The sequence below is a fragment of the Caretta caretta genome, chromosome 6, assembly GCF_965140235.1.
Source record: "Caretta caretta isolate rCarCar2 chromosome 6, rCarCar1.hap1, whole genome shotgun sequence".
NCBI classification, from domain to species: Eukaryota; Metazoa; Chordata; order Testudines; family Cheloniidae; genus Caretta; species Caretta caretta.
The window spans coordinates 46,973,857-47,000,043 of record NC_134211.1 but is presented as its reverse complement, the minus strand read 5'-3'; the positions used below and the strand labels follow the sequence as shown (position 1 = coordinate 47,000,043).

At 37.2% G+C, this 26,187-nt stretch overlaps 1 protein-coding gene across 2 annotated transcripts; it reads left to right on the top strand.

The window, feature by feature from the left end:
* The first annotated feature begins 3,428 nt into the window (after positions 1–3,428).
* ZDHHC13 (zDHHC palmitoyltransferase 13) lies at positions 3,429–25,518 on the top strand. 2 transcript variants are annotated; one of them, XM_048854516.2, is made up of 17 exons: positions 3,429–3,554; positions 5,200–5,336; positions 5,802–5,924; positions 8,012–8,089; positions 9,502–9,646; positions 11,173–11,237; positions 12,955–13,117; positions 14,059–14,184; positions 15,301–15,434; positions 16,294–16,396; positions 18,261–18,383; positions 19,437–19,499; positions 19,883–19,976; positions 20,872–20,955; positions 22,803–22,960; positions 24,428–24,525; positions 25,302–25,518. In XM_048854516.2, the coding sequence occupies exons 1-17, from the start codon at positions 3,528–3,530 to the stop codon at positions 25,438–25,440; spliced, it is 1,860 nt and encodes a 619-aa protein (XP_048710473.2). In that variant the 5' UTR covers positions 3,429–3,527; the 3' UTR covers positions 25,441–25,518. The 2 variants fall into 2 exon arrangements, with proteins under 2 accessions (XP_048710473.2, XP_048710474.1); XM_048854517.2 differs by lacking the exon at positions 3,429–3,554 and adding an exon at positions 3,930–4,026.
* The last annotated feature ends 669 nt before the right edge of the window (positions 25,519–26,187 follow it).

Sequence of the window (26,187 nt, the reverse complement as noted above, 5' to 3'; positions counted from 1 at the left end):
ACAAAATTTGCTAATTTCTTCCTCAGAGAACTCTGCATTAAACTAAACAGGATCAGAATTTGGCCTTAAATGAAAAGCTAGCCTGTAGAAATTGGGAAAAGCCATTTTTGTCCTGATAATATCTTTGAGGTTTCTCATAGATGCTAAAAACTATGAGATACAGATTGGTAAGTAGGATGTAAACATTTTGTTGATTTTAAATGTAAAAATAGCCAACATTGCGATAATAATCCATTGCTGATTCTATCTGTTTTGCAAGGTCATCATGAGATCGAGGATTTGTGCATAGATTTAGATAAAATAACACAGAGAACCCCCCCACTTCCATTTAACTTTCACCCCAACATCCACTGGAACCCAAATCAAACCTTATTTTGAGATTATAAAAATCTAATTTATTTTCTCTTTCACCTTAATTTCTGTACACCTGCATTTGTGGGTGTCCTCTGACACTGAAATACCAGAATACTGTGAAAAAAAAGGTTGTTTTTGTGGTATTTCTGACATGACCAGAAGCAGGAATTATCACACAAAAGCCTGTTCTCAAGAGCTTCCAATATGATTTTTGTACCCAAGAGTCAGATACTCCAGAGGTGTTCATCCAAACCAAACTTCTGAACCTTTTATTGAGCAGAGTTGCTCCTCATATCTCACAAATGTATTATATAGAAGTTATGCAAAAGAAAAGATACGCTATGTGTATTAACTTGTCAACTAGAGTTTGTATTTGCTTTCATTCTGTAGCATCTTGATCACTGGCCAAACAGTTATTTACCTCTTGTAGGCTTACGCTAGCTACACTGACTTCTCTCCATAGAACAGTGGCAAAACAAGTAGCAGCATCCTAGGAATATAATAAGTACCTTACCTTGAGTCATGTACAGTGATCTGCCATCAATGTTGTTTGAACCAGGTTCAAAAACACTTTGTTCTAGACTAATTCCAAATGACTTGTGAAGGAAATAATTTCTATTAGTGTCCAGCAGTAAACAAACTACTGCTTGGTAGTAACCATGGAGTGCAGCAGGAGAACATTAAAGGCCTTGTCAGCTTTTGAAAACATCATTGCTTCCACACACTTTGGCCCTATCATCTGCAAAGAGAAAGGTGGAAGGACCAGATTTTTTAATGCTGATTTAATGTTTTAACCAAGGTGTGGTACTACTTTGGTGCCTAGGATTATTATTAACTGAACTTGTTCACAGTCAGCCACCCCCTGCCATTTAATGTTCTCTGAGACCAATAAATGTAGCAGAGAAGTCAGTCTGAATTTGCTCCCTGACACTGCCTTCAATGAGAGCAGGATAGGGCCCTGTGTAATATCAATATATACAACAGATATTACATTAGGTAGATAAGACTACTGCCTAAGAAAAGAAAAATGAACTTCCAATCACAACTGGGGGCAGATTAAAATTGATGACCTAGAGCGCACTCAAACTAAGTGGGATCTGAGGCAGGGGTTTATTTAAAGTGGGAAATTTCCTACCCTGCTTCTAAACACATTCCATGGTTCTAAACATTACAATAATATCCCAACTCAGGAATGGATTTATTCTCACTTTTACTAATTTTTCTGTGGTTTGCAATGTTGTTTGCTAGATGCATTACAATATGCCATTTAGCTTCATCTGAAAGTCAGATTCAAAAATTTTATCTGGCTTTTCACCTCTAAGAATTTCTCAAATAAATCAGATTAATTCCCCTTACTAACATAATTAGCATATAGAAGAACATTCTCGCAGCAGTGACTGGTGAGTGTGGATCCACAGTAGTGACTTTTACATTTGTGTCTTATGAATAACTTATGACCAACAGGCTGATTGTCATGACACTGACCAGTAAAATATTAGCTATCCATAATACAAATGTAGTTTTTCAAAATCACAAAGACATACTTTAAGAAAAAGAGACTCTGTTAGCCATTCACAGACAGAAATGTCACACTGCATAGCATAAACTGCTATACAGCCAGACACACATACATCTAAGACATTTCATAGTGGTGATATTCTGATAAGTGTTCAACTTAGACTTTGACATCTTTTTTCATTTCTCTGTTAAAATATTATCAATAGCTTGGGTTGTCATTTTGACCCTACATTTGCCAATATACTATGTGTTTTGTTGAACCCTGCCACTTATATTTCTGATGCTAGTTGGTCTGGTGTTTTCTTCAGTAGAAGGAAAGCCAGGACTCCTGCGTTCTGATCCTAGCGCTGTCACTAACTCACTATGTGATTTTGGGAAAGTGATTGAATTCCCTGTGCCTGTTTCCTCATTTGAAAAATGAGAATAATAAATAGGAAAACTGTGAAGCACAATTAATTATTTATAATGCAATTTCAGATCTTTGGATAAAAGATTATATCAAAGTACAATATGTTAATAATAATGATAAAATTCAGTAAATGCAATTAATTTAAAACATAATGCACATTCACTGAGCCTCCCTTTTCAGGGATTGTCCTGATTTTACACAGGCAATCCTATGAGCTGCAAACATAATCCCAGAATAATTCTGGAGTCATCAAATGACACCACCTTTGAACTTTGAGCTGCTGTGTTGTGATGTACAGATGTGACATGATCATATTTTGATGCATCTTCATCATGCAACAGCCCTCGTATGCGTGATAACATGTGTAATTCCATTGTATTGTCATAGTGTAAAGGAATACTGACCTCACACAATGAATTGATGTGGCTTCATCATGGTGTCTTCCTCTGCAGCATGATGCCATTGCCATGCAACTTGAGAACACTGTAGCGTGTTGTGGCATGATGATGTTTCAAAGTAACATAACTTTGTGACAGTTTGTTAAATTTTTTTATATGGATTAGGGCCATAACAACCTTTCGATGGAACTGTTCAACATTCCAATACAATGTGAAGCCTGGATGAAACTTTTCACTGTGCTCTGCGTCGTCGTGATGGTGTACCAATACTATGCGTGGGAAATATTTATGTGATGGGGTGATGTTGTAGACGAGACATGATACTTTAATGGGGTGTGCTGACATTGTGAGGCAAGTCATATGTGGCACAACAGACATTCTGCTACGTGGGTGACATCGGAGAACCACATGACAGGGATGACGTGGGGGAGCCACACCTCGGAGAATATACATGGTTGTCCTGGGAACGTGACAGGTGGGCACCCCAAGGGTGAGGGGCGACATGAGGATGCCAGGTGTGGGGCTGGGGTTATGTCTGGGTGGGCCCTGAGCTTGCTGTGGGTTTTGACTTGTGGGTGCCACGCATGTGGGGGGTCTGACATCCCGCTTCCACGAACATAGCGGGGCAACCCGGGCCCCATGACCGACCGCACCGCCCGTGCGTGGGGACAGTGACCCCGCTTCAGGCCCCGCCCACACAGGGGCAGCTCCCAGCCCCGCCCACCCCAGGGAAACTCCTCCCGTGATTGGCTGCGCCGCGGGACCGGCCGGTAACCAGGAAGCGGCAGCAGGAAGCTGGAGGCGGCCGGGGGCACGGAGAGTCCTGGCCCGTGTCCTGAGCAGCCGGCATGGAGGGCGGCGGCGGCGGCCCTGCGGTGAGGGGCGGGGTCTCCACACTGGCTCGGCTACGGAGAGGAGCCGCTGTGGCGCGAAGGGGTGGCCGGGGATGGAGGAGAGGCCTTGGAGCGGCCTGGGGTCCGCGGGATGGGCGCGCGCTGCCGCTGGGGAGTGGAGGCCCTTCCCCTCCCCATTCCCACCCCACCGGGGGCGGGGGAGGTGCTGGCTTGGTTCCCCCCCCCCGCCCCCGCCCCGAGGCTTTGGTTCCCCTCGGTACGGACCGCGCTGGGGGGCTCATGTCAGCCGTGGGTGAGGGGGCAGGCCGATCTGCTGTCCCTTTCCCAGCCGGAATGGGGGTTCACGAGAGACAGGCACCTGTCTGCCTGTCCCACGTGGGACAGCGCCTGCACCGGTACTGCTTTGTACCCACCTCCTGAATACAGTCACGGCACATCGGCCCTAGCACTATTCTGGATGTGCTGGTGGTCAGTTGGAGAGGAGGTAGCGATGGTGTGTTCCGTGTTGCTCCCCGCCCTTGCCTTTCTGGAAGCTTTTTTTTGTTTTCCGTCCCAGCCTCTTCCCCTCCCTCCCCCCCCCCCCCCATTTCACTCAGTAGTTCAGGTAAAAGGCTGAGAGAACCAACAAGTGGCCTCAGTCCTTGCAGGGAAGTTCACAGGAGTTTGGAATGTGTGTGTTATCTTGGAGCAGCGTGAAGATGGATGAGAGTAGGGATGCACCTGGAAACAAAATATTGTACAGCTAATGAAAAATATCATCCTAGCCAATCCCAAAGATGGACAGTTGTAATGAAAAGTATTGTGGGTTAGCAACCTCTTACTCACTGAGGACTGACAAACAGATCATGCTGTGAATAATAACTTTTTCCTTCTTGAAGCAGATTTAACCATATTTTCAAACAACTAAATGTTTACACACCAAAATTAAAGTGATCCAATTTTCAGGGTCCTACAGGTGCTCAGCAGCTGTGGAAATCAGGTCACTGTTATTTAGGTGCCTAAATATGTATTTAACTGCCTAAGTGGAGGCACCTAAGTTTCAAAATCTTAGTCTGTTTGTGCAGGAATATTCTCCAATTATGGAAATACAATCTTCTTTGGAAGAAAAAACAGCAACTGATTTTCACAAAAGGTTTTAGGAAGGGAAGTGAATAAATAAATACACTTGTCACTTTCATTAGGAAATGAGTACAATATATTATAATATTTTTATAACTGTGTTTTTGCATGTTTGTTGATTGGTTCTTGTGCATGACAACACAAAGTTATACCCTGTTTGTATAAACTTTGAAACCATTGTTATAGAGTAGCTTTATTGTAAACAAATCTCTTTTTTTGCTTAGACATAATCTTGCAAGGTGCTGAGTGCCCTGTAGATTTGAACCCAGAGTACCTGAAACTGTATTCTTTGTATGGTGCTACTCACTCCAAAATGTTATTGGCTCCACTGAGAGCTTTGGATACCCAAGAAATGCAGAATTAATGTCTTAATTGATGAACATTCGTGATGTCTTTAAATTTATTTATGTGTTTATATTGACATAGTGTTCCCCTCACCCCCTGGTGTGTTGGGTGCTTTCTACTTAGATAAGAGACAGACCCTTCCTCAAAGAGTGTCGAATTGAAATAATATTTATTGATAAATATTTTCATTGTTAACCCACAGTGTAAACATCACAGCCATGGCCCCCATCAACCTCAAGCACAGAATTGGCATAGCATCCATAAAGATCAATCAAAAATACAAGCAGCATTTCCACTTGTGGAGGACTACAGTAGCTGTGATATTGTCAAAGCTACACAGTAAGTCAGTTGTGTATTCTATGCTATATTAAATAAGGGAATTTGTGAACATTGTTTAAATTTAAAGCCATTTGTAATATTTATTTCTTAACAGATCAGAATATATGATTCCCCCCAACCCTGTTAACTAATATCAGAAAACGAACTGTAAAACCATGCTCTACAATGTTTTTTAATCATAAGCAATATAAAAATAGCTGTAGCTAAACCAGATCAGTTTCAGTTGGTGTAAGGTTGTGTGTGTCAACTAATTTAAGGTTCAGTCCAGCACCTACCCTTGCTCAGGAAAGATTTCTACTGAACACAACTGGAAATTTTGCCTGAGTAGGAACTGCTGGATCAGGCCCTTAATGGGAGATTTTTATTATTATTATTATTTATTATTATTTTTTGAATATGTGAAAACCTTTAAATTAGAAAATACTAAAGAATCACAACTAAAACTGAATATTTTTCTTACCTGAGATATGGCATATTGGAGCGGTGCAAGGAATTGGTGGAAGCAGGATATGATGTCAGACAACCAGACAAAGAAAATGTGACACTTCTTCATTGGGCAGCAATAAACAACAGACTGGATCTTGTAAAGTAAGCTGTAGTGTCTGTGTCCAAATGATCATATAGTTGTAAATAAATAACTTAGGCAGTATATTTTTCTTGTCTTTCATGTTCTCTTCTGTTATATTTCATAACAAGTGAAACCAATAGCATATAGAAAAGGAGTACTTGTGGCACCTTAGAGACTAACCAATTTATTTGAGCATGAGCTTTCGTGAGCTACAGCTCACTTCATCGGATGCATGCCGTGGAAACTGCAGCAGACTTTATTTATACACAGTTTGGATGAGCTATTACCAGCAGGAGAGTGAGTTTGTGTGTGTATGGGGGTGGGGGGTGTGAGAAAACCTGGATTTGTGCTGGAAATGGCCCACCTTGATTATCATGCACATTGTAGGGAGAGTGGTCACTTTGGATGAGCTATTACCAGCAGGATAGTGAGTTTGTGTGTGTGTTTTTTGGGAGGGGGGTGAGGGGGTGAGAGAACCTGGATTTGTGCAGGAAATGGCCCAACTTGATTATCATGCACATTGTGTAAAGAGTTGTCACTTTGGATCGGCTATCACCAGCAGGAGAGTGAATTTGTGGGGGGGGGGGGGGTGGAGGGTGAGAAAACCTGGATTTGTGCTGGAAATGGCCCACCTGATGATCACTTTAGATAAGCTATTACCAGCAGGACAGTGGGGTGGGAGGAGGTATTTTTTCATATTCTCTGTGTATAAATAAAGTCTGCTGCAGTTTCCATGGCATGCATCCGATGAAGAGAGCTGTAGCTCACGAAAGCTCATGCTCAAATAAATTGGTTAGTCTCTAAGGTGCCACAAGTACTCCTTTTCTTTTTGCGAATACAGACTAACACGGCTGTTACTCTGAAACCTGTCAATAGCATGTACTGTTTTAATAATATAAAATACACCTACCTATATCCAGTCTGCATAGGTTATGCCGCTGAAATGGTATAGTATTACTATTCACTTTCTTTTAATGTGAATTTGTGAAATACATGAAATCCAGTATGTTTCTGAACACCCAGGTTTCAGGTGCAAAATAAAATTTTAAAATCTTTATTTGAAATGAACATCTCCAAATTTTTATCTGTCAATAGCTATTTCAGATAGGAGTTCTTACTTTCTGGAACTTCTAGGTGCTTCCCTGGAATAGCAGAGAAAGAGGCCAATTGAAACCAATTCTTTCTAAATAGTAAAATAGAGAATTACCGCTCAACTTTCAACACAGATTTCACATCTTGGGGTCCAATGCTGCTGAAGTCCATAGAAATGGAGGGTGCTCAGTGCCTTGCAGGATTTAACCCATGATATGCAATTTTAAATACATATATTTCTGTCCTTTTGCTATCTCTAAGGGCTTGGCTACGTGGTGCATTAGGACACACCAGCGAGGGTGTAAATTCTAGTGCACACCAGCATATTGCGCACTAACTGACCAATGTGAACCCTGTTGATGTGCACTAAAAATTCCCTTCTGCAGTTAACATAGTACTGTTTGTTTGAATCAGGACTACATCAGTGCACTCTAGGGAACTTTTAGTGCATACCAGCAGTGTCAACCTGAGCCAGTTAATGCATGACATGCTGGTGTACGTTAGAATGTACACATCTCGGGTCTGCACTAACACGCCATGTAGACAAGCCCTAAAAGATGAAATCCATGCAGACGAACAGCTGTTGACTTCAGTGGGGCTTAGCACAAATGTGGGAGTCCACTCACATGAAGCAGCGTGAAGGACTGAAACCTAAGGATCCAATCCAGCAAATACTTAAGCATTTGCTTGATTTCACTATCAAGAACGCGCAGGGCAGATTTTAATCGGGGGAAGGAGGTCTAGTTAGTGTGGAGCTAATAAATTGCATAGCATACAAATTTCAGTAGTGTAATGCTTGATGTTATAAGTGCATTGCTAATTACTGTATTTCTTTAAATGCAGCATCTTTTTCCAAACAGCAGTTGTTACAGTAAAAGTATCTGTGTGTTTGCCTGTCCAGTGAAAGTATCATTATTACAACAATAATCATTAATAGGGCAGTCTGTTCTCTAGGTATTAGTTTTTCATGTATCTCTTATTTACTCAACCATTTTATTTTATTGCTGTTACACAGGTTTTATATTTCCAAAGGTGCAGTAGTGGATCAACTAGGTGGAGATTTAAATTCAACTCCACTTCACTGGGCCATTAGGTATGGTACTTATAGATGCCAGTTATACTTCTGTCGATATTAAATAATACAATACGTCTGCTGTTTGTTTATTAGTTAGTATCTTCATCCTGGTTAGTTCTGCATTTCTTTTATTTAGGAACAAAGAGTTTGTAGCTTGTATGTGTATATTAGCACTCAAACCTGTTGTCAGATACCCAGGTTCATACCGTTGTGGAGCTTGAAAAATAAGTTACTATTTAGTTACGTATTTTAATCATGTACATCCATGTTTTGGGCCTATGCTATGGATGGAGCAATACTTAATATTCAGAACTTGTGTCTGAGGTAACAGGCTAACAGGCAAAAAGGATTTTTTAATTCCTATTATCTTAATAATATGACTGAAAATTCCTCTTAAGGAATGCCTGTTAAGACACAGGCCAATGCTTCTGAAAGCAAGTTAGCTGGCCAAGTTATAGCCAAGACCACCCAGAATGCAACATGGCTAACTAACACTGTTTCAAATGTGTTAGCTGGATTTAAGGGAGTAGCCCAGGCTTGAACTTGACCAATTTAGCACGTATTAAAGGCACTGTGCTGTGTCTATACCAGACTTCTAAAAATGTGTGAGTTATTGTTAGCTAAATCAGTTGGGTTTAACATAATATAAGAACGTACCCTTTTTGCCCATCAAGACAGGACTTCAGTAAGCTGGTCAGGAAAGGAAATGGAGTGCTTGTCTACACAGGAAAATTAACTGAAATAGCTCTCTGTGTGGATACTCATTCTGGAATAAGAGTATCTTTTGCTGGTTTAGCTTAATCCATTTTGAAATAAATGTGTCGAAACCGGGAGCTATTCCTGAATAGCTGTTTCACTTTAAATTCATATCCTACCTTAATCTGAAATAACTTTCAAATTATATTAGACTAGCCCTTAGTACAATTTATAGTAGCTCAAACTAGTGGTCAAAAGTTAGATTTCCCATATCCAGAGATATGATTCTGGTTTAAATAACCAAATTGAAATGTTCCATAGATGCGTTAAGTACAAATGAATGAGAATAAAGTATCAATGATTGTGTAAGCAAAAGATATAGACTTCTTGGAGTGACTTATACATTGTATTCATATAAAAGGGTTGTTTTAATTCACTTTTATTAACAATATTAATTGAAATGCCAGCATTTTCCACACAGACAGCAAAGTAAATATTCAGCACTGTTCCAAAGGTTAATTTTAATCATTGGTTAAAAATACTTTTAGAACATTGTCTCAATTAAACTTAACAAGTTTCTTTAAAGCTTTCCCTGGGGTTTTCCACGTTATTGGATAGTCAGTCTGTCAGTCTCAAAGATTCTTTTAGTATGAATTTGAATAGAGGTCTTTCATAACTTCTTGTTGTGTCTACATGTTAAAGAGTTCTGAAAAAGATTTTGTATTTCTTTTCAGGCAAGGGCATTTATCTATGGTAATACTGTTGTTAAATTGTGGAGCAGATCCCACTCTTATTGATGGTGAAGGATACAGCAGCATTCACTTAGCAGTGGTCTTTCAGCATATGCCCATAATAGCTTATCTCATATCAAAAGGCCAGGTATGTTTTAGTTATGCAGCAGATATCCAAATGTTGTTTCCTATCTAGTTGTCTTTTGCTAATACATTTTATCGATATTGGTTTTTGTTTTTTAAATGAAAAAAAAACTTTATTGACAAGCAGTTTTTAAGCAAATATTCACTATGCCACAAGTTCAAAGAGATACACAGTAATGCCTTTCCTGCTTTTTTACCTCTTCCTGCCTTTTTAGAAGTAAAAATAAATAAGCAATCCTGTCCAGTATTACGCAAACCTATAGTGCAATATGAATAACTGGCTTTTAAGTGCAATAACTGACCATATATTCTTGAAACACATCCTAGAAGATAGTATTTCATTATTCAGTTAATAACTGGAACTCTGTGTAACAGTCTGTTATTTGAAGCTCACAAAACACATGATCAACCTGACTCTGTATTTTTCAATATTTTTCGTCATCTCTCAACTCTTTTTAAAACTTCGCCATTAGACACCTGTGGCAAGCTAAATTTAAAGGTAGAAATGAGACAGTGTAATGTGTGTCAGAGAATTTTTTTGCTGGATAACATTGTGATCAGACCAGCTGTGTCATGCAGGACTGCCTAGAAAACTTTGGTCCCAATCCTGCAAGCCCTTAAATGTGTGTAACTTAGCTCGTGTGAGTAGTCACACTAAAGTTAATATGTTTAATCTTGTGAGTAAAATTAGGCATGTGTATAAGTGCTTGCAGTATTGGACCCTTTGCTTAGATAATATTTTGCAATAAGATTATACAGTTTTTGATAAACATTTTCTCTCTATTCTAGAGCCCATTGTAGTAAAATAATTGTAACCTGTGGAGTCTAGGTATAGATGGTATATGCCACAAACATGCTTAAGAAGACTCTTCTGCTACCTCAATTGCTATGGGAATCTTCTAGCAATTAAAAAAAAAATCCCTTTGATTCATTATACTTCATTTTTGTACATGAACCTTAATTCTTGCTTTCAAATTGTGAATGTGTAATTCTGGTAGGCCTACCTGTGTGTGAGAAGGGAGAAAATAGCACAGGGAAAGAGATCAGTGAACAAGAGGTAGAAAATTGGTTATTTCCTTATTTGCTATAGCTGACTTCCTTTTGTATACTGTATACTGATTACTAGTTCACCTCCTTCCCCCCTCCCCCAACCTCTCCTGATAAAAGGGAAAAAATAATCTCTTTTTCCCTTCCAAAATATACTGATGTGGTAAAGCTATTTTAACTTATAGAATTAGATAGGCATAGGCAGAAAACTAGTAAAGAATTTTCTCTTTAATTATTCTTGTTGGAATCTACCTACCTGTACTAAAAGAAACTACATACAAGAATTGAGAGAAAGGAAGAGGAAAGGAATTCCTTCTGAAGTGAGTTCCAGGTTCTCAGCTGGTGTAAATTGGCCTAGCTTTCACTAACTTTAGTAGAATTATGTCAGTTTGCACCAGCTGAGCATCTGGCAGAGTATCTTTTATTTTCTGAAATCTACGAATAATTCTATATCTAATAATCTCAATATCTTTTCATACTCAGAGTGTAGACACAACAGATTTCAGCGGACAAACACCTCTTATGCTGTCAGCACAGAAAGTAATTGGGTAAGTAATGGATAACTAAAAAGTTACCAATCCTCTTGCACCCAGATAACTCATAGGCTTTTTAGAATAATGAAATACATCTCTTTTAATCAGAGGCTACAAATGCCAAAAATTTCATCCCAGAACAAATTATTTCAGCTGATTGGTAGAGCCTTTAAAAAAAAAAAAAAAAAAGTGGGGGGCGGGCTTTGAGGTATCATGGAAGTAGTGTGTCCATAAATACAACATGTGAGCACCTCTATGAATCTGTATTCATTTCTTATTTATGAAGACTCCTACAGTCAATGGAGCCTTGTCTATGCTAGAAAAAATTTTTTAAATCTTTTCTACACTAATGCGACTGCATTAGTACTGGTGGTCTTCAAATGTCAGCACCTATAAACCATCTCCCAGAATCCAGGCAAAATAGGTGAAAGTGGGATCACAGTAGGAAAAAGGCAGAGCCCAAGGCTAGTACAAAATCAATTTGATACTCTGGAAAGCTATACGTATAGCTCATACTTACTAGCATTCAAACAGTGAGGCATTCCATCCATTTGTCACATACTTGGGAGTAAAACTTGACAGTGGTTTGATATATCAGCCTCCTCTTCAACACCTAAAAATGAAGATCTCTTCCCCTACGTCCTTGATCCGAAAACTCTAGGAAACCTCCTGGGGAGCAGATCCTTCAGTCCTTTCTACATCGTTATTGTCCCTGGTGTTTGCTCCAGCTGAATACCTGTCTAACATGCAGCCACCGCAGTCAGCTTGTTGATACTCCTGCTATTAGCTGTTTGAACTATACTCTGACCTCCAGACTGTAGGTGCTAGTGCACATAGCTCCACCAGACCTTCCACAAGGTGCGATTACTGTTTGCTCTGCCTGGAGAGCTGTGACACATGAAACCAACTTAATACGTCTCCAGCTGATTGATTGCCCTGTCCTCAGATAGGAAACAATGCACAGTGCCAACTCAAAGGCCTGCTCATATTCAGGGCAGAAATCCCACTCCTGGGGACTGGAAAGATCATCCATGGTGTCACACTCAACACCCCTTTGCTACAGCATCTCACCTGCTTCTGGACAAGAGAATGACTGGCCTTTTTCCATACACAGATGATGCCACCAGGGAGCGGAAAACTATGTCCTCGCAGAGTGGAAGCATTGGTGGGAAATTTACTTAGACACTAAATAAATTTGAGAGTCCATTGCTGCATCTGCTTCCTTGTCCACTTGACCGCAGATTCAGGACCAGGCTCAACAAGGCTACTCTCTGGCTTGTCCAGAGTTGCCATACCTGTACACTGGCTTAACTTGGTTTCATCCCCATGCTGTGCTTGTGGGACAGCATTGCAGACAACAACACACGGTGGAGGAATACTCAGCCTGACATCTCAAGGGTGGTTTACAATTTCTAGCCTCCCCTGATACAGAGGTCTTCCTCTGGTTGTGAAATCTGGACATGAAGCTTTGACATTTGCATACGAGAGAAGTACGTGGCGGCGTATTTTGGAGAAATAACTACTGGGAAGTCATGAATTCTAATCTGATTCTGTTACTGACTAGCTGCATAATCTGGGCAAGTCACTAACAACTGTATCCATCTTTGTTCCCACCCTAAAATGAGGATAGACACATGATGATGTGAAGATTAATTTAGTTTATAAAGTGTTTTAAAAATGTGTTGTCTTCTGTTTGCTAACTGGTCTGTATATCCTGTTTATTTTCATCTAGACCAGAACCCACCGGATTTCTTTTAAAGTTTAATCCCTCTCTCAGTGCTGTAGACAAAATTCAGAAGAATACTGCGTTGCATTGGGCAGTTACAGCAGGAAATGTTAATGCTGTAGAGCTACTTCTGGATGCTAGATCTAATTTGGACATCAAAAATGTCAAGGTACAATTTTTTAAATTCCATTTCATTCTGTGTAGTACAACAATGTGAAACTACTTCAGAAAGCAATCTGAGGGCTCTGTCTAATCCTGTTTCAGGTAATTGGGACCTTGATGTCCGTTATAATGGGAATCTGAATACAACCATAACAGTTGGCATTCGTATTCCGTTTTTCTAAAATGTAGATGGGGATTTGTTTCTGTGTGGTGCAGAGGTTGAATACACACATTCATGGCTACGTTACTTCAAGAAACACCCATGTCCTTTTATCCTAGGCAAGCCACTTTATATTTCTGCCTCATTTTCCTGATCTATAGAATGTGGATAATAATACCTACCTCAGAGGGAAATTGTGAGGAATAGGTACTAAGGCAGAGATTTTCAAAAGTGACTAGTGATTTTTTGAGTGTCCACTCTGAGACCCTTAAAGGGACTGATTTTCAAAAGTGCTGGACATCTTCCCTCTGAAAACACAAACCCCTTTTAAGATGGCCACACTGCTCTTTTTCACATGCTATCTTGAGCAGAACGAGTGCATGTCTGCCTACCCACACTGGGAAGCATATGATATCTTCTTTCATTTTCATGTGAGAATCCTATAATACCATCCTTATTTATACTTTTTTTTTTGTCTTGCCCTTGTGGTTGGGAATGCAAAATTTCTTTACTTTGACTTTGCTAGAACTTCAGATTATTGCATCTCCTCAGAGACAGTACAATTGATAATTCAGATTTGTTAGCATTGAAAACATTTGCAGCCAGAACTACTGTCTACTTGGTTAACTTAATTTTATTGTGGCTCTGCAGTTAACCTGCCACTGGTAACCTAAATTAGTTTGAAAAATAAACATCCACCAAATAATTCCATTTTTCTGTTACTTCTCGGTTGTTATTTAAATGTACAACACATTTAGAAAAATAAACTTTAATTTCTATTTTTAAAGGGAGACACACCGCTTGACCTTGCTCACCAAATTCAGAATCGCTTGATTATTCATATGCTAACTCAAGAAGAAAAAATGAGAATCAGAAAAAACTCCAGGTTACTCAGGATGTTAGCGAAATATGAGGTATTTTCTTTCATATTGGAACAAATCATGGACTGCAGCAGTGGACATTTTTACATATATATTAATGTATATGATTTATGTGATCTAATCTTGCCTCCATTTAAGCCATTGAGAAGAGTACTGGGTTTATGTTCGTCATTTAGGCCTAAATTTTCAAGTGACTTTTGAGGGGGAGGCCCTCAATTTCTAGGAGCCCAATTTAAGTCCTCTAGAAGGAGTCAGGATTTTAAGTCGTCTAAAGTTGGGCATCTAGAAATTGAAACTCCTCAAATCCCTATCAGCTTTTGAAAATTTAGGCCTATGTTCTTATTCTTGTATGAATATTGTATAATGGTTCAGCACTCTTCTGTATCTATTTTGGGGTTTTGTTTAGTCATAGTATGTAAATGGTTTTAAAGTAAATCAGACATGCATAGCAAGATACATGGTAGACTTGGTAGAATCTTAGGCTCATATTCTAGTAAGCTAATTGAGGTAAAACTAATGGAATTGCTTCAGTACCCTTTTAAGATGATGCAAAACCATCTCTCAGTATTTTTTAAGGTTCAGCAATGGTTTAATTTCTATAGGAAAAAAACACCAGGTTTTAAATGTAGCATTAGAATTTTTTGAGATGTGCAATAGGAAATTAATATTTGTTGAAATTCTAATACCTTTCATTGGGTGTGATGTTAGACCTTTTCTCAACTAATGTGGTTAATAAAGAGCTGGAGGTTTTTATAATTGAAGAATGGTTGCAATTTAATTTGTAGTTTGCTATTTATTAGAGAAATAGTACACTTACAGTTCCTATCGCATAATTTTTTAAGAGAAACTTCTGAAACTTAGTAATATTCTATAGAAGTTGAAGCATTTGGTTTAAGAAGTTAAAAATAGTCTGTGTTCTAACTCTGTTCCAAAAGATTGAGGAAGAGATGGATTAAAGTTGTAGAGAAAAACTTGAATGCAAAATGTAGTGAGATTGCTTTCCCGCTTGTTTTGTTTGTCCTCAAGGAATTCTTTCTTTGCCTTTGAACTCCCATTAATTTTTGGATATCGCATTTGCTGTGTCAAGTGCTGTTTTGTACTTTGTGTAATATTTTAGATATAGTGTTGTAACAGTAATCATTTTGATAGTTTTTCCTGCTGTTGCTGTCTTCCTTGACACTGATGTGGGCTATAGGATACATAATGGACTTAAATTCCGATTCTTGGCTTTTGAAAGGAAGTCTGCTTCTCTTCATATTTTTCGGGATAAGTCTGCTTACAAGGTTTGTGCACTTAGCTTTTCTGTGCATGTATTTATATAAGAATTATTTTTGTATGTCTCTTATACAGTATTCCCTTCAGAGGGTCTTATAAGTTCATTTTAGCTGTAAGTAAATTAACTGGTTAAAAATAATTATTTCCTACTAAGGGGTTTTTTTGGGTTTTTTTTGGTATTGGTTTTAAAGAATCCTATGGTTAAATGTTTATCAAAACAATTACAGAAGGTAACAAAGTTACAAATGCAAAAACTGTTTAATCTCCCAGTAACAGTAAGCCTAAGTGGTAGATAAGAATTGTTCAGACGTCCTGTTCCATTTTAAATGAATTACACACAAAAAAATAAATTTAAACATAAATATTGAGGTTCTGATCTTGCTACACGCTGATCTTACACTCTAACAGTAATTACAAAAATGTACGTTAGCTTCAACCTTTTTTTCCCCTTGGGGATAAGATCCTGGATTGTGTTTGAGAAATCTTCCTCCCCCCAGCATCACCCCCAACCTCTGATCCACTGCAACACCTTGAAACCAGTGTCTGTTGAAATGATATTGGTACTACCCTTGTGTAGGAATTAGCATAGATGGTACACTTCGAATGTTAGGGTATTCATCAATAAAGAAGCCAATTCTCTTGCCATTGTATTAGATTGGAACACAGTGTTCTTCAGGACATTTCCTTTACAGAGCTGCACTGTAGGTGGCATGCCATAGAAGGCCACAAGCATTTTGAGCAGTAGTTTATAATTCAGTTTAAATGAAGACTTAAAATGAACATGGGTAAAGCCTTTATAATAATTTTTTAAATATTTGACTGAATTGATATGGCTTAGAAATAGATGTTTTTAATAATGTCTTTCAGGCAATTTGTGGGGCTCAAGAACCTAAAATATTTACCAGCAATTTTCATGCTAAGTTCCATTTTTTGGGTGTCTATGACCTGGTTTGTCTGGTTCCTGCCCGATATCCTTTATACTCAAGGAGTGAAATGCCACATACATTTTGTCCCCAATCCTGCAAATACGTATGCTTTTGCTACTAACATGTAAGTGTACATAGGGTTGGTGTTTTGCTTCCCTTAGGAAGGGATAATGTAATTTTGAACTACTTCTGAAGGCTATCAGAGGACAGAAATTGAGGTTTACATGATTAGAGAATAATTTCTGAGTATAATATTTAATTTTGGGGTGATAGTTGATAGTATTGAGAGTGGGATTTTCAAGCTTCATCCATTATATTCAAATATTCCTTTAAATAGAGTTATTAGTTGAGTAAAAATGTATGAAAAGCTTTTGTTCATTACTTCAAAATTACATTTTGCCGGCATGTTAAAATGTCTTTTGAATAATATTTACCTTTAGTAAGCTTCAGTTTCACTTATTCACTTATTTTTGAGGTTGTTAGAGAGCTACAATAATTTGTTCTGTGTGATTGCTAATAACAAAGAACATATATTTGTTTGTTTATAAGATTTGCCTTCTTATCTTTTGGACATTACAGGGGTACCAGGAGATGGAATTCTGCTTTCCTGTGATTAAACTTAAGCAGTGCCATCAGATAACAAGCAGGTTTAAATGTGAAGGCACAAAAGTAGATTTTTAAAAATGTTTTGTCAAATACAAATTAGTGTATGCCATTTTTAAACCCAATTTTCCCTCCAGGTTAGTTCCTCATGTGGCCACTTACCTTGCTCGCCAGGGCTCTGATCAAGCACAGTGTTCAGACACATGCTTAAGTGCCTTCTGGATTAGGGTCCCATAAATAAAAAGTAAATTACATCTCCACATTCTGAAAGGACAGTGATTCAGAACTCTTTTTGCTGCTGCTTTAGGGGTTTTTTTAAATAGAACTTCCAAAGTTTCCTGCCTTCATATACATTCAGAGGTTGAGCTGCATTCTCTGTGTGTGGTACATGGCTTTTCTTTAACATACTTCAGTTCTTATAACAGGCTATGGATTGATAGTATGTGTAAAGCGATGTACAAGTGTTGCACTCACTATCCTCTATTCTGCTTTGTTGTTACACAGAGGGCTTTATCTTTTTAGTTTTGTAAAACATTTCCATTAAAACAGAAGGCCTGTAAGGAGATATTTGTAACTGAAAATAACTTCTGTATTGAACCAGCAGTAATATATTCCTACATTAAATAGCATTACATTTTAAATTACTTCATCCCTTAAGTGGCATTTTCTTTTGTATTATTTCTAATGAGATCTCCTTAATATGATTATCAGGATTAATTTCTGTGGTGGGTATATTCCAGCTGAGAATGCATGTATATATTTGTGTCACTTGTAAGTAAGTTATTTGTTGTTACTGCAGTGTGTAAATATGGAATTTGAGTTTCTGATTGTACTTAAAAAACTTAAGTTTAAATGATTTATGTCAGTTCAATCCTGTGTTTCTGGACTTTAAAATTAAAACTTTTAACTGGTCGTACATTAGAAATAGTGAACAAAATTAACACAGAAAGCCCTGACCAGTACTGGAGAAGTGGTGGGCAAGTACGTCCCATTCCTTTTGTTTCCCCCATCCTCCTATGTGTGCACATAATTCCTTTCTGGGAGTGCCCACAGATCCATGAGTGTGGTATAAATGTTTTGATTGATAGAGCCAAACTCTTTGGACGTACTTATACATGTTTGCTGAACCTTTCCCATACACTTTACTGAACTCCCAGCCATTATGTTCTGGATTTGCTCCCCCAAATCTACAAAACAGAAATGGTTGCAATGCAAGTTAATTTTAAAGTATAATAATTGTTTGTAAGAACAAAATGTTGTTGATAAATTTATGTAAAACAATATTCCTTAACCTGAATGCTACATTTAGCAGACACAATTTTCCAGATCCCCTTCATCCTCAGTGTGGTGGGTCTTCTCTACTATTTCTACAAAACATGGAGAACTGATCCTGGATACATTAAGATTTCCGAAGAAGAAAGAAGAAAGGTATTTTATCTCCATAAAACAACTTAAAATATACCACAGTATAATCTGTGTTCATTTGTTTTTTTTCTGTGATTTTACACTTAAACAGTGAACAGTAATATTTCCTTTAGTCTTCAGAGATTTATTTTAACACTTAGTACCATAAGTGGCAGCTAATACTTATCTATTTTTATATATTATAAATTATTTCTCTTATCACTGCTTTCTTAAAAAAATAACTTCCTCTCTGCGTCATCTCACATACATGTAATTATCTGTTGAAGTTTGAGATGCAGCTGAATTCTACACTGGTTTCACCCCATAAAATGCCATTGGTGTTGTCTGTAGTATAAATTAATAGAGAACTTGGCCCACAAACTGTGACTATCTCATGTGGTTTCCATATGTTTATAGTGCATTATGCATGTTTGTGTTTCTAAGTGATATTGATGCTCAGCGCTAGGGGTGCTGTAAGTTTTGTTAAGAGCATTTTCATGATCTTCTTGTTGAACATTATGGAAACTTGGGAAAAGTAATGGGGCAACTGTTGCCCCTGTGTACTAAATGCAATTGGGTAAGAAGTTGCCATGCAATTAACAGGTAGCTTACTATGGTCCGCTTCATGGGCACTTGGGATTGTGGGGGGAACACCACATGTGGCAGCCTCTGCCCTCATTATCGTCAGAAGTACTACTAACTGCTTGAGAGGTACTTCTTAAAAATTGAGAATGTTTCTAATATATATTATATTAATTGTTTTAACTATTCTGGACACTACTTCACAAAAAAAGAAAATAAAAAACAACGTCCTGCATGGATGGGGTACTAGAGGACTAAATCAGATAGGTCTCTTTCATCTTGCATTTCCTTGAATCTGTGTACCTTTCTTTGTCTACTCCAGGAGATAGTTTAGCTTCATCTCAGTGTAAATATTTTGATTGCATACTTTTAATAATAATACTTGACACTTGAGGAGGACTCGTCATCGTGTTAGTATTTAAGAAGCCCCTGGTCTTCCTGATACCCCTGGAAAAATTAGATAAATAGAATTGTAAAATAACTTGTGTCTTTCAGAATATTGTTACTCTTGCAGAAGCTGGCCACTTGGATTTCAGAACATTTTGCACATCATGTCTTGTAAGTGAGGTTTTTATTTCATGTTTATTACTCCTTTTTTGATGCACAGGGTGTTATGTGCAAAGTTCTCTGAATAAGAGGACTATAATTTTGTTCTTATCCTTTGGGTCTGACTTCAGTATTACTTGTCACATGAGTGAGGACTGCAGGCTCTGTGCCTTTAACCTTAATTTCAAATAATCCTTTAAACTACTATAGATAGGTGTAGTTGACCTATAAAAGGAAAAATGCATAATTGTGTCATTTAAATTATGTTGAAACATTAAGTCTGTAATGGGAACTGCATTTTTTAATTATTTTTTAAATGTAGAGCAAACATAAGTGGTTTACATGATTTATACATGTAGTGAATTACTGCATTTTTCCCTTTCACTTTCAACTAGGTAAAAAAGCCTTTAAGATCCATGCATTGCATTGCTTGCAACTCATGTACTGCTAAATATGACCAACATTGTTTGTGGATTGGACAATGTATAGGTGAGTTTGTTTATTTTAGCATACTTAGAAACACCTTGTGCTAATCTCCTGAAAGACAGCACCTAATATCACAATCTAGTTAACTTCTGTGATTGATAGATGAATGGGTATTGACATTGACAGCCAGTGAGAGCTGTATCCAGCCCTTCTCCTTTGTTGTGTGGTCTCTGAAGTGAAGCCATTAAGGTGAGAGAGCTAAAATGGTTCCTTGGGGCTCTGAGCACTATCATTAGGGAGGAAATGGAGAAAAAAATAGACAAGCTTGGATTGTTATGGACCTTTAAAGCTTCAGGACTGTCTTTTCAAAGCATATGTTTAGGTAAATCAAACTTTACTTGTAAACTGGAAAGGTAAATATTTAGAATTTCCACTGCACTGTCTGAGGTATACAAAGTTATTTGTTAGACTGAAGTAATTCTGATGTAAAGCTTTGAACACATTTATAATCAAGATTGAAAGAGAGATTATAGTTTGTGTGATACAATACACAAAATAGTCCATTTTGTCTCTTACATGTGAGTTCATAATGCAGAAGAACACAGAGCTCAGATAGCTAAATTCAATAGCAGTAGTACAGATTTACTGTTTTATAATGAGGTGATTATCTTGAGCTAGAGCAGAGCTGGGGTTGCTAGTTAAGGCTAGCTGCAAATACAGACTAAATACTTGTCACCTTTCTCATCAGTTCCATTGATGTAACTGGGATTACGAGCGTGAGAAAGTTGGGAAGGAATTAGGTCAAGCTGTGGTAACATTTACTGAGCATGGTGGAAGGGATAGTCAGAACTTTCTTTGAATGATGTTGGATATCTTTCTACTTATGTTAATTTTGGGAAAATACTAATGGTATTAAGATACACAATAAAAAGTATTTTCTTCATCCTCCCAAAAACAGGTGTTGGCAACCATTATTATTTCATCTTGTTTCTGCTCTTCCTAACTATGGTGGGAGTCTGGATGGTATATGGAACTCTTCTCTGTACGTATTCATACATTTCATTTTAATTTCATTTTCAAGGAACTATTGCATACTTTCTTCATTTTCTAGCATTTCATATATTGTCATTTTGTGGCTCAATCCTGATCTTGATTGTGCAGGAACTATCATTGTAACTCTTTAACAAAAATACCAGCATATCTGAAATCACAAACAAGCTTTTGGTTTCATTTTTGTCTTGTATTAATAACAGTTAAAAATTATATCTTTTTTAAAGGTATTGCTATAGAGATCTGCATTTTTAGGAAATGTGACATCATAAGAGAAGTGGAGATTATACTAGAAACAAAATTCAAGAGGCGTAAGGAATAAAAGTGTGTGTACTCTAGTGGTCTTGTACTCTTCTGCCTGCAGTAGAAAATGTGGTCCTGAATATATTATCACAGACACTTACTGATCTTATGGTTATTGAGAAAAGTCTGTGTTAAAGACTGGTGCCAAGAGTATCTTTAAAAATGTAGTGATAGTTTCAAAGAAAGGGCAAATTATTTTCCTGCAGCTGTTGCTCCCAGGAAGCATCCTGCATCCATTTCATACATAGCCACTTTCCTGAGAGATGTGATTTGTGGATTCAATTTACAGTATTGACATCTTTGGTTTAAAAAATAAAGCTGGTAAATTATGAAACATGTTTCATCTCCTTGGAGCTCACAAGTTCTATGATTGGTGGATTCAGAAATTTTTTAATGCACTAAAAGCCCTTATGGTGTGACCTCCTGTGTGTGAACTGCGATATTAACATCCAAACAAAGGATAAAAATCCAAGCAAGGAGTTGGCCTTTGTGTTCTGCGTAATGTTATATGAAAATGAGAGGAGTACTAACATATAGGGAAGTAAAGTGGGTATATGACAATGTAAGAAATGAGGCCTGATCTTGAATTCTTATCCTGCACCTCAGTGAGAGCCTTGAGTGTGCAAGAATGTAGGGTTCTCCTAAAGTAAAAATTGCATTTGATCCAAAACCAGGGATGGCTCTTAGCTGTCTAAATCCTAAAACTAACTTCAATCTAAGATTTCAGTGGGATTTAAGCATGTGCTTAAAGTTAAGTACGTAATTGTTTTGCTGATTTGGAACCTAAAAAACAAACTTGCCTAGTTTTGTTAGATTTTTATATGTAAAAGCACGTAACCCAGGCTGTAGATGTCTCAAAGACTTAAAGAAATCCACTTCATATCTCTGTAACTTTGGGTGAAGCACTGCTTAGGCCCTTGGCATTGATTGAATATGTTCTCCATTAACTTCATTTTTTAATCCCTTGGATTTATAAATGCAAACAAAAAGGTGACTGTCATAAACTATAGATGCTTTTAATTATTATTTAAACCCACAATTTCAAGTAATACTAACCCAGTGAAGTAGTAGTCATTGCCTTGCAGTATCATTTAATTTTATAAAAACTCTTAGGTCCATCCAATGCACAGGGTACCCATTCCATGAAATAAAAATGCACATTAATAACAATACAATAAAGGTCTGTTTATCCCATCTTGGCAGACTGATCTTCACATGTCGTTATGATGATGTTTCTAGGACAGGAGCTTCAATTCTTCAGTTTAAATTGGCTCACTGGGAGGTATCCTGAATAAGTGGACCATACTACTGTAGGATATTGCATAGCGTGTAATAAATTAACTTGTTGTGATTTCTGATACTAATTGTAATTTGTTAAATATGTAACTGCATCTGTATTGTTTTTGTAAGTGATAACATACTAGAAGTCTTGTTTCTAGAGTTAGTAATGTCAGGTTCCATGCTAAGATGTCTTAATCTGTTCTTAGGTAGTTCATTAATTTTTTTTTAGTAAAGGCTCACTTTACTCATTCTCAGATTGGTCAGAACATTGTGCAACAACTTACCAGCAAGATGGAGCGTGGACTTACTTTACACAGATAGTGTCTTGTTCTCCATGGGTTTTGTACATTTTTACACTAGTGTGTTTTCATACTTCCTGGGCTTCGTTGATGCTAATTATTCAGCTTTATCAGGTACTTTTTTGCTTCATTTATATGCTTTTCTTGAGGACTTTTGAATTTTAAAAATTTCCTTGGCAGATTTGTCTTATCAAAGGCCCTATGTTGCACCAACCTTCCTAGGCCCATCAGTACCAAGCTTCAGTGATGTGCAAGGCTGACCCACACCTTAAACCCCCAGGGCTGAGCCTTTGGTTCCATGGCTATTTGTGCAGAAATCATTTCAGATTTTCAGTCTGAAAAGATTCTCAAAATCAAAACCTTGTAACAGAAGTCTGCTGTTTATAGTTTTTTCTCTTTTTTTTATGCGAATCAAAAATATTTAGGGAAATTGTTAAGAAATAAAGTAGTTTTTGGAGGAAAAGATTCTAAGTGACACATAGAACTGGTGTCAATTTCTAAAAATATTGTATGGTTGATCATTTTGCCTAGTAGTGTAATTAGTGCTGAAAGTGAGAAATGTGTGTTTTAGCTCAGCAGTGCTTCATTAATCCATTTAAAATCCAATTAGGATAAAAATATATGACCCTGGCTCTACCCTGATTAGGAGTATCAAGCAATTTTTTTTAAAAAACCTTGCTTTTCAAAGATTCATAACTTGGCTTCCTATACAGAATTGTTCCAGGCTGGTACTTATCCAAAAAAATGATTTTTTTTATCAGTGTTCAGAAAACTAGGGTCTGCTGTATACACATTTGCATATGTTAAAGAAATTTATAGAGCTAAGATTATTTTTTTAATGAGCTTTCTAGGTTTCTTCAGAAACCACTGATCTGTATGTGTTTAAAAATAGATTAGACTATATTAAAGGATATTAAAATTTTTTGACACTGTGGAAAAATATTTGGAAACATCCAGAATATTTACAATCAACTTCTCTGCTGTGCACACGGTAGCTTGTCAATCTATATGACTTAATAACTTCTAGAATTATATTTGTTGAGCTTGCCCAGCAGCCAGACAATAATTCTTAAATATCTCTGTGACCTAACATTTAATGTTACACAACAGAAAAGGCAATGGGAAATTATAGGCAAAAATACTTAAATGGAAAGATGTCAGACAACAAATGCAGTTGAGGAAATTTGAAAACTAAGGCTCAGACTCAGTCCTCTTCTTGCTCTCTTGTGCCAAAGTATTACTGCACATTGTTCTTGCAAGGAGATGGCTTCAATGGTGTAATAGGTCTTTTCCCATCTCTGTATTCTGAGTGGTAATTTCATGCATTTTCACCTCTGCAAATATCTAGGCACAATGACCCAATTAAGGATGAGTTCTCAGTTTTGGCACTGATACTCCCAACTTCTTGGTTTCTATCACAGCCTTAGTTGCATGTTTATAAATAACTTGGACTCTAGTTTCTTTATTGTGTTAAATATGCAGAAAAAAATAATTAAATTATTCGGTGTCTCCATTATTTTAACTGCTTTAACATATCCACATTTCAACTGTCTCCTTCCCTCCACCACACTCACCTTAAAGATTGCATTTCTGGGCTTGACCTCACATGAGAGACTACACCTCATAATACAAAGCAAGTGTTCTAAGCATGCTGTTTCTCTAAGGAAATCTCCATACAAGTAAGTATTTTTGGTAAGAGAATTATTTTTAAGGAAATGGGATTAATCATCTTTAATTATAAAATGTTTAACTATTTTGTATGTGCCAAAGAAAAGGTAGTTTACTAGGTGTATGCTGAATATGCCTCTTCTTCTGAGTTATGCAAAGGGGATGGAATCTGAGCCACACCAGGGGGCCCTCCAGTAAGGGAGATAAGGAGTGATTTCAATGGGTGAAGAGCCAGAATAGTCAGCTACTGTGGAACCCTTCTGTACAGCCTTGGGTGCAGGGAGGAGATATAGCCAAAGTATCTGATTCTCCGCAGCTGACGGACACTCTTTAGGGATTGTTGCCCACTGTTTATAGGTTAAAGAAATCCCATGGGGGCTCTAACCTGCCCCATGGCCAAGCGGAGAATCAGGGTGTCATAACCATCTACTGTAAAACTTGGCATAACAGAGAATCTGGCCCTCAAGGGTTTCTGTTGAAGTAGAAATCTTTACTTTCTCACTATCTTTGTGCTAGTGGCTGTGATTTCAGATCAACCCTAATATTTCTAATTAGCACTTACTGAATTCTCCTTTTTTTACATTTAAGTGTAATATGGGCTGGAAAGAGTCTATGAAAATATAATAGATAAGGCTATTTAGGGGGAAAATATGTTTGTTTTTCTATTTCTTCTGCAAGAGCTCTCCTTGTCAGCTTTGTGCTTAAAATGCTCTTTAGTGTACCATATTTTCTGTGTCGGCCCTCTTCTTTTGTTAAGTTTATTAATAGATATTTCTCTGACTTCCAGTCACGGATGCTTCCAGAACCTTGCAGACTTTTTTCAGTGCAGTTGCTTTGGTATGTTCAAGCCCAACATAGTCGACTGGACTAAACAATATACTCTAACATTTCATCCAGCAAAAGGTAAAAACGTTCACTCTGTATGAAGAAAAGCAACATCAAATTCTTAGAGCTGAGCTGAAAGCTAAATAAAACTGGATATTCTTTATATTGTTTGCAAGTTATTCTGAAACTCTCTTGCCTTAATTTTTTATATTCTTACTATTGTTTAAATAGTAAAGTTAAATGATCATAAATTACAGCAAAACAGAAGTGAAAGAATTGCTACAGTGGTATGTACTTTCAACTGAAATAATTTGAAATTTCATATAACTATGAGATGTCACTCAAAATATATTTTTATGAGAGATTTTTATACAGCACTCCAGAATTTTTATTTAATACCTCTTGATTAATTTTTCAGATTCATATGTCTACAAAGAACACATTTGTTAAGGGAAATAAAATATTTTTAACATTTTTGAATTGGCTATTTCAAAAGGTTTTTAATACTAGTTTGTATTTTGGTAACTTATTTGTCTTTATACTATGTAAATCTGTACAGAATCACTGTTTAGACTTACTGTTTGCCTTCACATTAAATAAATTAGCTTTCATGCTTATATTTATTTATTTTATTTTAAATATTCAGGGAAAGTATGAAACTTATATTTAAAAATCATTAAACATAACAGCAGCAAAGGCTGATCTTGCTACTTTAAACATCTAACAAGAATTGATCATAAGACTAAATCTTGCACTCATTTACACCAGTGACACTTGGAAAAGGATAGCTCAGTCTCTAGTAGGTACATGACCAAAACCTAATGGTACAGGCATAAGATTGTTTCACA

Excerpts from the sequence above, each read along its gene's own strand:
- ZDHHC13 (XM_048854517.2), top strand. The coding sequence starts at position 3,991 with ATGTGCTGGTGGTCAGTTGGAGAGGAGGTAGCGATG. Across the intron at positions 5,925-8,011 it reads AACAGACTGGATCTTGTAAA|GTTTTATATTTCCAAAGGTG; the intron begins GTAAGCTGTAGT and ends GCTGTTACACAG. Across the intron at positions 9,647-11,172 it reads ATCTCATATCAAAAGGCCAG|AGTGTAGACACAACAGATTT; the intron begins GTATGTTTTAGT and ends TTTCATACTCAG.